At 40.1% G+C, this 17,680-nt stretch overlaps 1 protein-coding gene across 2 annotated transcripts in view; it reads left to right on the top strand.

Moving 5' to 3' along the window:
* MEP1A (meprin A subunit alpha) overlaps positions 1-17,680 on the top strand; it is a 43,221-nt gene that overhangs the window by 24,347 nt on the left and 1,194 nt on the right. For both annotated transcript variants that reach the window (XM_001103444.5, XM_077999830.1), the window contains 6 exons: positions 3,274-3,495; positions 4,357-4,506; positions 7,399-7,614; positions 11,083-11,547; positions 12,549-12,722; positions 13,220-13,520. In XM_001103444.5, coding sequence (XP_001103444.2) covers positions 3,274-3,495; positions 4,357-4,506; positions 7,399-7,614; positions 11,083-11,547; positions 12,549-12,722; positions 13,220-13,520 — 1,528 coding nt within the window. The remainder of the gene's footprint in view (positions 1-3,273; positions 3,496-4,356; positions 4,507-7,398; positions 7,615-11,082; positions 11,548-12,548; positions 12,723-13,219; positions 13,521-17,680) is intronic.

Raw genomic sequence — 17,680 nt, 5'->3', positions numbered from 1 at the left:
CTCAGGGGACTATTAGACTTTGTCTATATTTGCCTGTAAGCCCTAATTTCTTATCTTCCCGTGCATATACTTGGCTTTGATAAAAATTTTGTAAGAAAGCAGAAAACATTCCTACTTCCAAGTCTTATAGAAGACAATACTTAGTGCTTTTAAAATGGTTTTAGGCCAAATGAGGTTCCCTTTATCGGAGTGAGGGACATTTGCCAGGGTCAAGTGCAGACTTGCTCAGCTCTGGTTTGAGCATGGGTTGCTCAACACATATTTGCTCGTCTCCTATCTGTGTTTTCATCAGGTACAATTCCATATATCTAAATTGACTGCAACCACGGGAGAACTGTTCTCAAAAGAGACATCAAATCTAATAAGATTGTCAACACAGGCAGTATTATTTATCAGGGTAATTTATGAATTTTATTGATTTAACTTTGGTTAATGACAAGCTTTCTGTTTAACTTAAGGAGACACGGTACTGGCAATGTAATTCTCTCCCAACGTCCATCTCCATTTCTTGAATCGGAATTGTGTTTTTGAAATTTGTTTCCTTATGCTAGGGAAAAAACTCAACTTTTGAGGTCTAGCAGGGGTTGACAAACTATAGTCCATGGGCCATATCTACTTGCTTTTGTAAATAAAGCTTTATGGAAACACAATCATAACCATTTGTTTAAGTATTGTCTATGGCTGTTTTTGTGCTACAATGGCAGACTTGAGTAGTTACAACAGAGAACATATTTTCTATCTACTCTAGAACAGGTTTGCTGACTGACCCCTGGTTTACAGGATCACATGCCCTGGATTATAACCCCTTTTCACTCTCAGCTGTGAGTCCCTATCCTATTCACTGTTGGGGGCCACTAGCAGCCTAGCACAGCTCTTGGTGGATACTAGGCCCAACAAAAACATGTTGAATACATTTTTAAAAATTATTCAAAATATTTGTTTGTTAAGTATTCTCATAAGAATCCATGAGTAATACAGATTAAAATAATCTAACCTGATGGGATTTTTGTTTTTGTTTTGAGACAGAGCCTTGCTCTGTCATCCAGGCTGGAGTGCAGTGGTGCAATCTCGGCTCACTGCGACCTCCACCTTCCGGGTTCAAGCGATTCTCATGCCTCAGCCTCCTGAATAGCTGGGATTACCAGCATCCGCCACCATGCCCAGCTAATTTTTGTATTTTTTAGTAGAGACGGGGTTTCACCATGTGGGCCAGGCTGGTTTTGAACTCCTGGCCTCAAGTGATCCACCAGCCTCAGCTTCCCAAATTGCTGTGATTACAGCTGTGAGCCACTGTGCCCTACCTCTAATCAGATGATTCATGGAAAATTAAGTAAAGCACATCCAGTGAGTTGAAAGTGCTTTGCTTCAGGAGCCACTGAGAGTTACCAAAAGATTCTAGACTCTTGATGCTCTTTACAATTCCATTACCTCAAATGACATCCTAGGACCAAGTACTGTGGAGGGATTAACTTTCCACTTCCCTGTTAGAGCCATTGTTTCTTTTAGACCTGTCCCACCTTCAAAAATGCTCTGATCTCTCTCAAGTAATTCCCAATACAATCCCCATGAGTTGGGAGAATGAAACATCAGTATTCAGATTTTACAGTTAAAGCAAGATATTGCTCAAACGTGGTCTTGCTCCTTAGCTTTTCCAAAAGCATTCAGAGACTCCCACAGGCACCTGCTGGAGCACCGCCTGGCCACACCACACTTCTGCAGTCCTGCATGTAACTCTGTAAGAGGCAGTTACGTTTTTTTCTCTCTAATTGTTCAAAGTAACTGGATGAGGCCAGGCACTGTGGTTCATGCCTATAATCCCAGCACTTTGAGAGACCGATGCAGGCGGATCACCTGAGGTCAGGAGTTTGAGACCAGCTTGGCCAACATGGTGAAACCTCATCTCTACTAAAAATTCAAAAATTAGCCAGGCATGGTGCGGCGCGCCTGTAATCCCAGCTACTCAGGAGGCTGAGGCAGGAGAATTGTTTGAACCCAGGAGGCAGAGGTTGCAGTGAGCTGAGATCTTGCCATTGCATACCAGCCTGGGAAACAGAGCAAAAACTCCGTCTCAAAACTAAACAAGCAAACAAACAAACAAAAAGTGACTGGACAAAGAGCTAGAGAAGAATATGAGGATGGGAAGTTATGACTGGAAGAGTTAGCCACATTTGCAGTCAGTTTTCCTATCACTCCACAAGAAGAAAATCAAAAATCTGCAAAACTTTCCATTAATGCAGCTCAAACAGTAAATTCCCGATGGTTATTAGTCAGTTCAAAGACCCTCTGATCAGTTATTTTGTTCAGTTTTTTACATGGCAGCACATCTTATCTCACTTTCACTAATCTCAGAAAAATATCTACCTTTCCTCTTTTGACAGGAAAATAAGTTTTCTTCTTCCCATTTTATTTTTATTCTCCATGAGGCTATTGCTGGAACAGAAGGATGTGAGCCTTGACTGACAGGATCCCCGTCTTGCTTTCAGCTGCTTACCTTTCCCTCTGCCCCTCAGATTTCCTTCTCCTAACCCATGAAGAGTAGGCCAGGTACAGCTCTGGGCAGACTCAGTGGATGAGATACTTGGCTGTTAGAACGATGTGTCTTGAATATAATCAATTGTGAACATTTTCCTGAATTCAAAAATTATTTTTCCTGTCCTTGGGAATGACTTCCTCAGCTTTGCTATTTTACCTTCTCTTTCTGAAAGTCTTACACACACATACACACACACACAGATACACACACAATTGTATATATTTATAATGTATCTTTGGTGTAAACATGTACATATACTTAGTAATTTCTAATATTTATCTGTATTCTATAATATGTATTTTAGTTATTGCAATATTGTACACATTATTGTATATTAATATGTTAACTAATAATAATCAATGATACATAGTAATTTTACATTATATTGCTTATAAAATATAATTTATATTTAATTTATATTTAGATTTATTTAAATATATACTTGAATATAATAAATCTATTTTATTAGATTATTTATATATTATTATATATCTATATATTATTTATAGAGTAGATATAATCAATATAATATTTATTAATATTAGTATTTATTAATATGTATTATATAATATATATTTATATATTATATATAATATATTTATTTAAATATAATAATCTATTTAAATATATATATTTAATAACTATTTCCCTTTTTTGGAGGGTCTCTGGGTCTGTAGTCAAAGAGCAGCACGGGGAAAATACCATGACAGAGCAGGACCTGTGGATTCTCTCCCTAACAGGTTACCAGCACAACTTTGACACCTATGATGATAGCCTCATCACAGACCTCAATACACCCTATGACTATGAGTCTTTGATGCACTACCAGCCTTTCTCATTTAACAAGAATGCAAGTGTTCCCACCATCACAGCCAAGATCCCTGAGTTTAACTCCATTATCGGACAGCGCCTGGATTTCAGTGCCATTGATTTAGAGAGGCTGAACCGAATGTACAATTGCAGTGAGTACCTCCGTTTTTGAGAACTTGGTAAACTAGCCTCAGCAGAGATTCCCTCAGCCTTAGAGATTTCCTTTACATTTTCCTTTACTCTTCTTTAATGTTCTAGCTAAAAGAATAAGAACAAACTGCATAACTTTTGTTGGTCTACTTCTAGACCCATTTGTTTAAGTATTGTCTATGGCTGTTTTTGTGCTACAATGGCAGAGTTGAGTAGTTAAAAACAAAAAACAAATAAAACTATAGCACCAACCTTATAGGATGGTTATAAAAACCAGTTATGTAGTTGTGTTTTGTAAATTCAAGGTACTGGACAAATGTAAGGAGCTGTTATTGTCTAGCTTCTTTTGCTTCTTTTGGAGGATGCATTATTATGTAAAGCTCAAGATACGTGATAGACTTGAAAGCATTTTGTATCCTGAAAAATTTTTTATGTACATTAGTTATTCCTAGAGTAACCTAATCCTCTGGGGCAGGGTATTTTCTAAAGATGACCCCACTAGCCTTCAGAGATAAAATGTTTGATTCTGTTCAGTAAGTATGTACAGAAGACCTACTAAGTACAAAGCCAAGTATTATAGGTACCTTGTTCTTGATCTAAAGGTGTTTATAGTTGGTATTTACATAGCAGAGAATGATTACAGATTTTTTTTTAATCTTGACTCTGTGAGATAGGTAGGGCTGTGTCTATATCAGCAAGTACTAAGATCTGATGACAGTAAGATTTGCGTTTGAGAAACAGTCAAGAAAACAAGCTTGTGATCCTGTTGTATCTGAGCAATGAGGTTTTAGTGGCTTAAGACATTAGCTATTTGGAATGACTATCTTTCATTTTTAACCAGATGATAAAAATATCATTTGCAGCCACAACTCACACTCTTTTGGACCACTGTACTTTTGAGAAGGCAAACATCTGTGGGATGATTCAGGGCACCACAGATGACACTGACTGGGTCCATCAGGACAGTGCTCAGGCTGGAGAAGTGGATCACACCTTGCTGGGACAATGCACAGGTCAGTGAAAGTGGAAAGCAAACACATTGATGTGGTTCAACAGGTTCGATTAGGTTATGCTAATCACCATGTTTTGCCTCAGTCAGAATGTTAGTTATCAAACTTGAAAATCTGAACAAGGACAAAAAAATTTCTCATATCTTAATTATTAACTCAATAAAAAGCATCCAGTCTCTGGGCACACAAAAGAAAGATGCATTTAAGCAAAACTGATATTGGTATATGATTGATAAGATAAAACCTCGTAGATAAAGGCAATGTCTGTAGAGCCACACCCTCCTAAAGAAATATAATGTGAGTCACATATGTAATGTAGAATTTTCTAATGTCCACGTGAATCTGGCTCTGTGGCACAATGGATAACACATTGGACTTTTAATACCTATGTGAAAAAGTAAAATAAAACAGGTGAAATTAATTTTAATAACGTATTTTGTAACTCAGTATATCCAAATAGTAGCATTTCAACATGTAATCAATATAAAAGTTGTTACAAGATGCTTCACTTTTTTCAGGCTAAGTATTTTAAATTTGACACATATTTTACTCCAGTGCATCTCAGTTTGCACTGGCCACAATTCAAGCACTCAACAGCCACATAGGTTTGGTAGCCACTGTATTGGATAGCACAGCTTCAGATACTTCCTATATATGGTTTGTGTAGTGAAAAAGACAGACAGTTATGGACTAAGTGACTTCACCACTTACTAATTGAAATATGGCTTCACCACTTACTAATTGTGACCACAGGAAGTTGTTGTTATGTGTGTGCTTTTTCTAAAAGTCTTGGCTTTTGCAAGCCTCTGTAAACATCAAAATATTGATGTCTACTTCACAGTGACAGTGGAAGAAGATAATGCATACAAAGCCCCTACCTGCAGACCAGCAGCTTCACTTCCCATTTTTCCATCTTCCCTTTCTCTCCAGAGGTTCCATTTATTTTGTTTTTCTGTTTTAGCCTTCTAGTGTTCTGTGCCTGCCATTGAATTCATCTTAACCATATTTGGAAGCAGATGAGGTTATGGATTATTATAGCCTTTTAAAGACTAGACTATTGCGAAGTCACTTAGTCTACAACTGTCAGAGTTGGTGAGATTCCCTTCCCAGAAGGGACACAGCCTGTCACCCAGATTCCAGGCCACCACAGGGAATGTCAGAGGTGATAAGCCACTGACACTTCCTCCACCTTTGGAAGAGGGTAAAAGTTTCTGTCACAGATCAGATTATCAAATATATCATTCCAAGTGTCCAAAGGTTGATCCAAGCCTGAAGTGCTCTCTAAATTTCCGTTTTAGCCTCTAATCCAACCTATTCTGTGGGCTTGCTGCTAGGCTAATGTACAATTGCCAGCTAAACACAAAGGTAATCTTTACTGTGAGAGGAATCTGCTGAAAGAATGTTCTAGTAAGAGAAAAGGACCACAGCCCAGAAGAAAGATCTGGAAAAGCTGTATCAGGTTAACTTGAGCAGCTATTATGCTTCTTTCAGAGGAGGTATGTAATGAAACATGTCCCTCTGCTAGAGAACTCTTGCGTAGTTACAGGTGGATGCATAGACATGAAGAGCTCGAAGGATCCCTTGGGAGGATCCCTCCCATTCAAAACCCACAGAAATAAATAAACACCTAGGTATTGGCAGAGCTGGGGATAATTTAGGCCTCCAGAGTTCTGGACTTGAATTATTTGACTCTCAATGAACGCTTCATAAAAGAATTCCTCAGTAAGAATTACTTAGAAACCTTTTTAGCTTTGTGCACTCTTTTTTTTTTTTTTTTTTTATAACCCAGGCATTCAATATATAATTATAATTCAGAGGTCTCAGGCAAGTTCAAATACTGAGAAGAAGCTACAAGGGAATATAATTTGCCCTGCATTAATATTAAAGTCATTGTGATATTTTAAGCGTGGTAGGAGGCTTATTTAAACCATCATTGCTTGCTGCTGATATGAAAGGCAAGTGCCTGAGTGTGAGGCAGGATGAAGCTGGGAGCATCACGGAGCAACACTGGAGTACCCAGCACTATACTGTACACTTACTTTATTTTTATCTTGGGAAATGTTTTGATTGAAGTGTTTTGATATGGAGTTGAGTGTTGGAACACAGGATAAAGAACTTCTTCATATGCAAGAATTTTTCATTGTGCTTGACTTTGACAAGTGTGTGGTTTACCAAATGGTACATTTGTTTAGCTACCTGATTATTTTTAGAGGAATGAGTTTTGAGGTATCTGAGTCAGGTAAACCCCATCTCTGGCACTAATGTAGACACTTTTCACCCTCTTCAGTGTCCTTCCAATGCCTCCCTTTACATTCAGGAGAAATTTCCATTTAGTCTCTAATGTGTCCTGAATAGCCCTTCTTATAATATAGTAAAGATTATTTTTTGCCACTGATTATTTTTGCCACCTAGTTATTAGGCTAGCAACAGGGGAAATTGAACCCTTATCATTGTCAATGTTTAAAACCAAATCCTAACCCTTTGAATTCCACAGTGTCTTATACAATGACGAGACCAACCCAACTCTTTTCCTTGGAATGAATCTCTAATTTAAATGACGAAGTCAATGAGAATAATAGAATTCATCTCACAGACACCAAATTCCATCAAACATTGCTTGAAGCCTGTGTTTCTTTAAGTCAGAGGTATACATTTCACAATCTTGGAACAAAGGCAATCAAACGCAACAGTGGAGAGCAAGCTTTAGCCAGTGACTAAGTCCATTGAGACAGAGAATGTTTGTTGAAAAATGTCCTTCTTTTTATTTTCCTCTGAAGAGTTCTAGCTTTTGTTGACTGGACAATGGCCATGGTTCACTATTTCACTTTGTTTGGGTGGACAGAACCTTGGGGTGTGGGAAGCCAGACGTGTGATGTCTGGGTGCTCTTTCCATAGGTGCCGGCTACTTCATGCAGCTCAGCACCAGCTCAGGGTCCGCGGAAGAGGCAGCCCTACTGGAGTCTCGGATTCTTTACCCAAAGAGGAAGCAGCAGTGCCTGCAATTTTTCTATAAAATGACCGGAAGTCCTTCAGACAGACTCATTGTCTGGGTCAGGAGGGATGACAGCACAGGCAATGTTCGCAAGCTGGTAAAGGTGCAGACTTTTCAAGGTACTTAGAGGCATCCACACAAGGAATGGATTGGGTTAAAATCTGGGATCCTGCTTCTTCTCCTCCTTCCCTCTTTCTTCCTACTCCTCCTTCTTCTCTCTTGCCTCTTCCTTTTCCTCCACCCACTTCCTCCTCTTCTCAGAGCTTAACATAATGTATGGCATGTTTTAATTACTCTATGAATGTTTTAACCACTGAGAAATTAGAAGCAGTATCTTGGGCTTAGGTAGGGATGAAATATATTTTTGTAAGAAGCCAGTCAGAATATACAAATCCAGTTTTCACTAGAAATTTAGAGAAAGCAAAGGCCAAGACTGAGAAAATGGATGGTTCAGGAATGGAGATAAGAAGCTAAAAGACCTGTGGGAATTGATGTTGCTGGACAGAGAGTAGTTAAATAGTTGACCAGCTCATGCCTGGAATCCCAGCACTTCGGGAGGCCGAGGTGGGCGGATCACAAGGTCAGGAGATTGAGATCATCCTGGCCAATATGATGAAACCCCATCTCTACTAAAAATGCAAAAATTAGCTAGGCATGGTGATGCACACGCGTGTAGTCCCAACTACTTGGGAGGTTGAGGCAGGAGAATTGCTGGAACCCGGGAGGCGGAGGTTGCAGTGAGCCAAGATTGCACCACTGCACTCTAGCCTGGCAACAGAACAAGACTCCATCTAAAAAAAAAAAAAAAAGAAAAAGAAAAAGAAAAAAAGTTGACCATAGTGTTTTGCATCTGTTTCAGAAAAACAAATGATACCATTATTTAATATGCTGATGTAACTTGAAGCCTGCTTGTGAAGTTGGTGGCAAATAAGTCATTTGTATACGTTAACTTCCTATAATCACTTACATGTTCCTAAGTGTCGCTTTGAATATTTACATAAGAAGGTCAACATGTAAATGATTACAGATGGAGAAACTTTTTGTTGAAAAGAAAGCTTGTCTCCCTTTTCCTAGTTATGAATGAACCACCACCACAAGAAAAGAAAGCAAATACTTTGTTTATAACCCTGGATCTTGATTTATGGCCAGATTATCCTAGCATCCAACCTCCTACCTTAGCATTTAATTTATCCATTGAAATGAGTCCAGAGAAAGGAATTAGTTTTTATATATCTGCTGCTCTTGAAGGAGAAACTTTCCTTAGAGGTCACTTGTAAGAATAGGTGCCCAAATCACCTATATCCAAGCCACTGTGTGGGCTGCCTGGGAACTCTACAAATCACAGTTTTGAGGGGCTCACTTTTCTGGTTGAAATTTATCATAGTTTACATGATGAAAGGATGACAGCTAGATACGCTTTAGGAGTTGAGGATGTGTTATGTTACCAAGGATTGTAAATATTTAATGAGAAAATGAGTTGGAGTTTCAATAGTATTGATGGGAGCTGTTATCACTCACTTTCATCTAAAGCTAAAAGTGTTACTTTTAAGCATAAAACCAACCAAGCAAACATCGCATGCTTAATTATTTTCTTACACTGCTGTGCTTTGTGTTTCATTGAATTCAGAGTATGTCTGTGTAAGTTCCCTGGGAACACTGTATGAATGGGTTTTTAAAGTAGTCTGTTCCGATACTGGTTTGTCAATGACATTTTTCAAAAAGGTTAATTGAATATCACTTAGTGTTGTTTATGTGATATTCAACTTAAGACAATTTGAATAGCTTTTAAGTTTTGCAAAATGTATATTTTGACCAAAACAGTTACACACAAAATATGTCCATATGCATATCTGTATATAATATATGTTGCATACGTAATGCTTATATACAAACTTACATGAAAAATGTTTGCATACAACTATGTGTATGTACACACGCACGCACACACACACACATTTTTACTGAGGCCAGGACTTCCTTATAGATGACAATTCTGAACTAACAAGGATTAAGTTTGTCTCAAACAATCTTAGTAGCGTTGTTGCCTGACTGATTTAGGGCAGCCCTGTGGAAGCATATAAATGAAACCTTCTTAAAAATTTCACAGATGAATCTTTGCCTATATGGTATAGTCTCCTGGGTCTCCTTCCCAGTACCAGATTCCCCCATCTCAACCTCATTTTGACATCCTATATTAAGAAAAAACAAAGCAGGTACTCATCAGCCAGAACGGAATCCTATTCTCTTGACAGAATTCCCGTGATCTATAACCTGCTGGATAAATAGTTCAAATCCTATATCTCTGTTCCTATTCCTAGACTTTCTGGCACCTATTGCCCTTCAAGTCCATGTGTGTTCCAGTAGGCTGCAGTGCTCTGCCCAGGATACTGCAGCTACCTAGATTTGTATGTTACAGAGGTGGTCGTGTGCTTTCTCTAGCTCTCTCCTATGTTCCCATGTAACCTAACCACACAGACCATAATCAGCTCCACCCTAGGAAACAGAATATTGTTAGACCTGTCCCTTGAAGTTGTCCTTAAAGAGAATGGCCTGAAAACAAAGGGAGATTCAAGGTCTTTTCCATTTCAGGGAAAATATAGTTCTGTAAGTAGATTTCTGGTTAAAAGACACAGAAGAAGGAAAAAAGACACTCATCTGTAGGAACTCAGTTTGGCCAACATGACTTCCACTTGGAAGCATTTTTCCTCTCCTCTTCAAGCCCAACTCTAGGGAATATCCTGTGCAAAAATACCAATGTAGGTGCATCTCTTTGGGGAATTGAGTTGCTCTGCTTTTGCAGTTTCCTCTCTCCAGTATCCCCAAGCTCCTGTCTGGCTTTGTATGCTGTTCAACGGAGGATCCCATGTTCTAGAACAGGCTTCTCACCATCTTTCCTCAGCTCTTAATTCAAAAGTCCCACCTCTAGTTCTTGCTCAGAGAAAAAGCAAGTAGACCTAATCTTTATTAGAATGTGAATTTCTAGACAAGAGTACTCTCTTTGGATTACCTCGCTCCCCTACATGGTGGACTTTCAGATAATATAAGGAAGAGAAAAAAGTCTAGATGTTGGAGAGGGAGTCAGTTTCAGGTAGGGAAGACTCAGTTAGTCCTACAAGTTATTATCTGCTCTTCAGCATTCCTTATAGCTCTCTGGAAACAAGTGACAGGTCAGACCATATGGAGTTACTATTTTTTGACTTTTGGCTTACAAAATGGCTATTTTATATGATTCAGCCTAACACTTGGGCTTTCATTGCTAACATTAGGGGTTACACTTGAAACCAGCCCACTCAGAAGGAAATCCAGAACCTGGATTCTTATACTGATAGTGGAAAACAAATTCATGGTTAAGACTTGAATGTGAATTTTAAAATAAATCATAGTATTTTAAGAAACCATTTTTCCTTATTAGATATGTAACTTTGGAAAAGTTACTTAACCAGTTTATAATAGTACCTATGTTATAGGGCTGTTGTGAGGATTTGATGAGATTATTTACGGAAAGCACATGGCACTGTGCCAAACTCACAATAAATACTCACTAAGTGTTGGCCACGATTCTCACCAGCCTTGTTCTCTGTCCTCAGGAGATGATGACCATAATTGGAAAATTGCCCATGTGGTGCTCAAAGAGGAACAGAAGTTTCGCTACCTTTTCCAGGGCACAAAAGGCGACCCTCAGAACTCAACTGGGGGAATTTACCTAGATGACATCACTCTAACAGAAACCCCCTGCCCCACGGGGGTCTGGACAGTCCAGAATTTCTCCCAAGTCTTGGAGAACACCAGCAAAGGGGACAAGCTTCAGAGCCCTCGATTCTACAACTCAGAGGGCTATGGTTTTGGGTTAACTTTATACCCCCATGGCAGAGAAAACTCTGGCTACCTGAGACTTGCTTTCCACATGTGCAGTGGGGAGAACGATGCTATCCTGGAGTGGCCAGTAGAAAACAGACAGGTGATAATTACCATCCTCGACCAGGAGCCCGATGTCAGGAACAGGATGTCCTCAAGCATGGTGTTCACTACCTCCAAGTTGCATACATCTCCAGGTGGGTGGTGTCAGCATAAATAAGAACTACTCCTCGACCCAGAAAGGCCCACAGATGTGATTCTGTTGTGCAAGATAGAGTAACGTTCCCCTCACATTGTCTCCTTGGGAATACCAATAACATAGTTGTATTGGAATTTCAAGTTAAGATTTTCAGTGCCATGATATCCTCCTTCCCTTTCCTAAATTCACTCATCAAACATCTATTGAGGGCTTACCATGTGCCAAACTCTGTACTAGGTACTTAGAATACCAGTGAATCAGGTGGTCCCTGCCTCATCGAGTTCATTGTGATTGAGGAAACAGATACTGCTAATCATTTATCAAATACTCAGAACTTGCTAGGCTCTGTGCAGAGCTAGTGTACTTACTCCTAAAATAGTACTCAATGTTACTATGTTCATGAAATAAACTTACATCAGTAAAGAAATGGACAAACTTTTTTGTTTTTTTTTTTTTGAGATGGAGTCTTGCTCTGTCACCCAGACTGGAGTGTAATGGCGCAATCTCCGCTCACTGCAACCTCCACCTACCACGTCCAAGCAATTCTCCAGTCTCAAACTCCCGAGTAGAGACGGGGTTTCACCGTGTTGCCCAGGCTGGTCTTGAACTCCTGAGCTCAGGCAATGCACCCGCCTCGGCCTCCCAAAGCGCTGGGATTACAGGTGTGAGCCACTGTGCCCGGCACTATTTTTTTTTTTTTTCAAAAGAGAAGACCTAAGCCTTAGAAGAAAGAAGTCGTAGCTGTCCCTCTCTTTTCATTAAGAGAGTCACTCAGTAGCAGACAACAGCTCACTCAGAGCTGTGATTCTCTGCCTCTCCCATCTTTCAATTCTGAATTGCAGTTCTCCTGGAAAGAGTAAATAGCCTAATTTTTTTCCAACACGGTTTTTTTTTTTTTTTTTTTTTCTGATTTACAAAGCCCTGTATCCTTATCAAAGACAAACTGGAAAGTGAAATCTAAAGAGGTAATGTGATTTTATGTTACCTACAACTTTGCAGTGATAAATGACACTGTCATCTGGGACAGGCCGTCCAGGGTAGGAACCTATCATACAGACTGTGATTGTTTTAGAAGCATCGACTTTGGCTGGAGTGGTTTCATCTCCCACCAAATGCTGAAAAGGAGGAGCTTCCTGAAAAATGATGACCTCATCATATTTGTGGACTTTGAAGGTACTTTTGTTGGTTTTCCTGAGTAAATAATCCTATGCTCTTGGCACTCTACTAATTTTATCCTGATTTTAAAGCACACATAGAGGGTGGGGATGAGGTTAAGAAAAATGTGTTGTAGGAGAACCACATTTTATTCAATTGGTCAAGGACTCACATCTTTATTTTAACTGTCCTTGAAAGAAACTGAAATTTTAGTGTCATCTTTTTGATAATTTTATCAGAGGTAACAGTTGGCTGATTTCAATTTAGTTTCCATCAGTCTATCCTTGCTAACTTTATGCTTCCTTTTGCAAATTCGATAAATAAAAATGTGACTGGATTACTTTAAAATAAAAATAGCTAATACTATGGGAATCAGCTGGATTCAAAGCCACTTTTTCATGTCACTAAGGGTGATGGGAGATAGAAGCAGGCTGGGGAACTTTCACCAGAAGTGGGAGTTAATTGTAGTCAGTTACTAATCCTGGATCTTCCTCATGACCCTCTATTTCCTGAAGATATCACCCACCTCAGCCAGACTGAAGTTCCCACTAAAGGCAAAAGACTGAGCCCCCGAAGCCTCATTCTCCAAGGCCAGGAGTTGCAGGTCTCCGAAGAAGGTTCGGGAAAGGCCATGTTAGAGGAAGTGCTACCTGTCAGCCTGAGCCAGGGGCAGCCCAGCCGACAGAAGCGGTCAGTGGAGAACACAGGTCCCCTGGAGGACCATAACTGGCCACAGTACTTCAGAGACCCATGTGACCCAAACCCTTGCCAAAATGATGGCGTCTGTGTGAACGTGAAGGGGATGGCGAGCTGCAGGTAGGCTCTGTGACTGGGGAGACAGGCAGGCCAGCAGACCTGGGCTGCGTGCATGCTTCCCCTGGTAAAGGGTGCTGTTTGCAGAGTAGGGCGAAGACTACCTCAGATGATCAACTGGATGCGGTTTTCCTTGACTCTACAAAGGTGTGCCCTGGATTCATGGGCTTACGCTGCCAGGACAGAGGTGTCCCAGGTCTCCTTGTCTCTTGACTTCCACCTCTTTTCCTCCTCTGGGGTATTGTCAACAGCATCTTGGATGTTGTTGGAATTTCTAACTCTAACAACATCCAAGATGGCTTCTAGCCTAGGGACTTTCTACCCCATGACAGTGGGTCTCAAGACGAAGCTTAAATCTTTGCTGACTACAGATGTTATTATTAGTTCCTAATGATTATTAGTTCTATTGTCTGTCATTTATACAGTGTTCTTATTACAGTTATATTTTCAATATTAGTAGTAAGAACACCTGATATTTCTGACCCCTTGTTATACATTGTGTAGTCTCCTGAGCATCTTCCACACATGATCTAAATTCATTCTCACTGCCACCTCTGACATAAGGGCTCTTCTTATCCCCAATTAGTGTATCAAGAAGTTGAAGCTTAGAAAGGTTAAGTAATTTATCTAAAACCTACCCAGACGGAAAATGCTGAAGCTGGGACTTGCATCTAGGTCTGTCTGGCAGCACAGTTTGCTATATTTAATAGTTATTTTTATAATGTTTGCTTGCATGAAACCCTAAAAGCTGTTTCACAAAAGGAGGTATGTGATGACAGAAGTAGCAGTTCCATTTGAACAGTAGCAGATGTAGGAACTATTCTGCCTGCCTCAAAAATTTACATTTCTTCTGAGTTCTTTTTAGTTTCCATGTTTTTTTCTTTTTGTAGCTTTTATTTTGAAATAATTTTAGACTTACAGATACAATGCAAAAATACTACAGAGGCTTTCTCTATACCATTCACCCAGCTTTCCCTAATGTTAGCATATGACACAAACAGTAGTACAATTAGCATAGCCAACAAGTGAACATTGGTACAATGCTAGTAAATACATTACAGGCCTTATTCAGCTCTTCCCAACTTTCCCACTAATGTTCTTTCTCTGTTTCAGGATCCAATTACGGATCTCATGTTATATTTAGCTTTTATGTCTCCTGTCTCCTAATCCCCTCCAATCTGGGACAATTCCTTAGTTCTTTCTTGTCTTTCATTACCTTGACACTTTTGAAGATCTCTGGTCAGGGATTTTTTTTTTTTTTGGTTCATCTTGTTCTCTCATGATTAGATTGAGGTTTCACATTTGTGGCAAGATTAGTAAAGATGTGCTATGCCTTCTCACTGCATCACGTGAGCAGGTACATGATGCCGGTACATGTCAGTATTGGTGATGTCAACCTTCATCATCCGGCCAACGGCATGTTGGCCTCTCCACTGAAGAGTTACTGTTTCTCCCTCTGTAATTAATGTTGCAGGAAGTCAGGGACCCCGAACGGAGGGACTGGCTGAAGCCATGGCAGAAGAACATAAATTGTGAAGATTTTATGGACATTTATTAGTTCCTTAAATTAATACTTTTATGATTTCTTACGCCTGTCTTTACTGTAATCTCTGAACATAAATTGTGAAGATATCATGGACACTTATCCCTTCCCCGATCAATACCCTTGTGTTTTCCTATGCCTGTCTTTACTTTAATCTCTTAGGCTGCCAGGACAATGTCATCTTCTTCCTAAGCTGAGGAGGATGAATGTTGCCTCAGGACCCTGTGATTGTGTCAACTGCACAAATTATTGGTAGAGCATGTGTGTTTGAACAATATGAAATCTGGGCATCTTTAAAAAAGAACAGGATAACAGCGATGTTCAGGGAACAAGACAGGTAACTTTGAACTGGCCGCAGGTGAGCAGGATAGAATAGAGCTATATTGCTCCTCTTTCATAAGCAAATAGGAGAAATATCCCTGAATTCTTTTTCTCAGCAAGGAACGTCCCTGAGAAAGAGAATGCGTCCTGAGGGTAGGCCTATAAACAGCCCCTTTAGAAGCCTCCTGTCTTTTATGGTCAAAGCCGAAGGGATGAAATAAGCCCGGTCTCCTGTAGTGCTCCCAGGCTTATTAGGAGAAGGAAAATTCCCACCTAATAAATTTTGGTCAGACAGGTTGTCTGCTCTCAAACCCTGTTTCTTGATAAGATGTTATCAGTGACAATACTTGCCTGAAATTTCCTTAGCAATGTTAATTTCACCTCATCCTGTGATCCTGTGATCTCGCCCTGCCTCCATTTGCTTTGTGGTATTTTATTACCTTGTGAAGTATGTAATCTCTGTGACCCACACCCTATTTGTGCACTCCCTCCCCTTTTGAAAACCGCTACTAAAAACTTGCTGGTTTTACGGCTCGGGGAACATCACGGATCCTGCCGACATGTGATGTCTCCCCTGGACACCCAGCTTTAAATTTCTCTCTCTTGTGCTCTTTCTCTTTATTTCTCAACCCAGCCAAGACACTTAGGGAATAGAAAAGAACCCACATTAAACATCAGGAGCGGGTTCTCCCGATAAATTAATACATATCTTGGGAGAGATATTCCAAGACCGTAGAGACATCCTGCTTTTCCTCAAATCCTCACATGCTAATTTCAGCATCTATTGACACATCCCGCCGCAATACTCACCACTGGGATCTTCTAATGTTGATTTCCTATGTCCTTCACACTCGTTAATTAGAATTCTTCTGTAAAGAAGAATGGCCCCTTCACCCCGCTAATTTGTTTATGCGATCGTTTATTTATGTCATGAAGGAATCATAAACATTTATTTTATTCAGTGGGCTCTGTTGCAATAATTTCGTGATTTATTTTGTTGCTTCTATTGTCCCAGTTTTGGCCTTTGGGAGCTATTCCAGGTTGGCTCCTGTGCTCTTTCAACATCAGATTTTATGAACACAATGTTACTTTCTGGCATCATAGCATGCTCTAGGCTCATCTTTTATTTTCCCCGCCCCACCCATATAATCAATCAGTCTTCCAAGAAGCCCTCTGGTTCCTTTTATTGGGGAAGGCCCATCTGTTTCTGGGCTCCAAAGCCATGGGTCTGCATGTATTTGCCTGACAAGCCCTTAGATGCCAGATTCCACTATGTGCCCCCAACAGGCTTCATCCTTCCCAGGCTAAGGGAGGCCAGGGTTGCCACTTGTATGTCAGCCTCTACTCAGCCAAACTATTCCTCTCCTAGAAACCTGCAGCTGAGAGTTGGGAGAATAAGTTTTTCTAAGATAACACTAGGGGATAACACTAAGTTGTGTTTGGAGGGGACTGGGTCAGAAAAAAAATGTAACAAACTTGCTATTACTCACTGATTTCTAAGAATTCAATTCTCAGGATAGAGATGAGGCTTTGGAAGGTAAAATCATTCAGGATTAGTAAAAGAAAATGCTGACTTTTTTTTTTTTTTTTTTTGAGACAGAGTTTTGCTCTTGTCACTCAGGCTGGAGTGCAATGGCGTGATTTCAGCTCACTGCAATTTCCACCTCCCGGGTTCAAGCAATTCTCCTGCCTCAGCCTCCTGAGTAGCTGGGATTACAGATGCCCACCGCCATGTCTGGCTAATTTTTTTGGTATTTTTAGTAGAGACGGGACCATGTTTGCCAGGCTGGTTTCGCCATGTTGGCCAGGCTGGTCTCAAACTCCTGACCTCAGATGATCCACCCGGCCTCCCAAAGTGCTGGGGTTACAGGCATGTGCTATCATGCCCAGGGAGAAAATGCTGACTTCTGATTGTTTCACTCTGCCCTGTAGAATTCTGCTGAGCAGACTTTGTAGTAGGAATGTTTGAAACAAAGGCTGGAATTGTTACAAAGGTATGGATGAGACATTACCAGTTATATGCCTTGGTTATGAGATTAGTTGATCTTTATACCAGACAACATTAAGAAACAAAACTAAGGGCTGGCCATTGTGTGCTTACTGTGTGTCAAATACCTTGATAAGTACAGTGTCCTCATTATCTCATGTGACCCTCAGGGCAACCTCATAAGATAGTGACAGTACACTAACCTTACAGTAACATTTTATTTGATATTATTTAGAAGTTTCCAAGCTACCACTGATGCTCTAAGTCAGACTGTATCTGGGGAATTTCCTTTGTAGCTTATATTCTTAGCCA

This window comes from Macaca mulatta, chromosome 4 (assembly GCF_049350105.2).
Source record: "Macaca mulatta isolate MMU2019108-1 chromosome 4, T2T-MMU8v2.0, whole genome shotgun sequence".
NCBI lineage: Eukaryota > Metazoa > Chordata > Mammalia > Primates > Cercopithecidae > Macaca > Macaca mulatta.
This window is presented reverse-complemented; position numbering and strand designations above follow the sequence as displayed.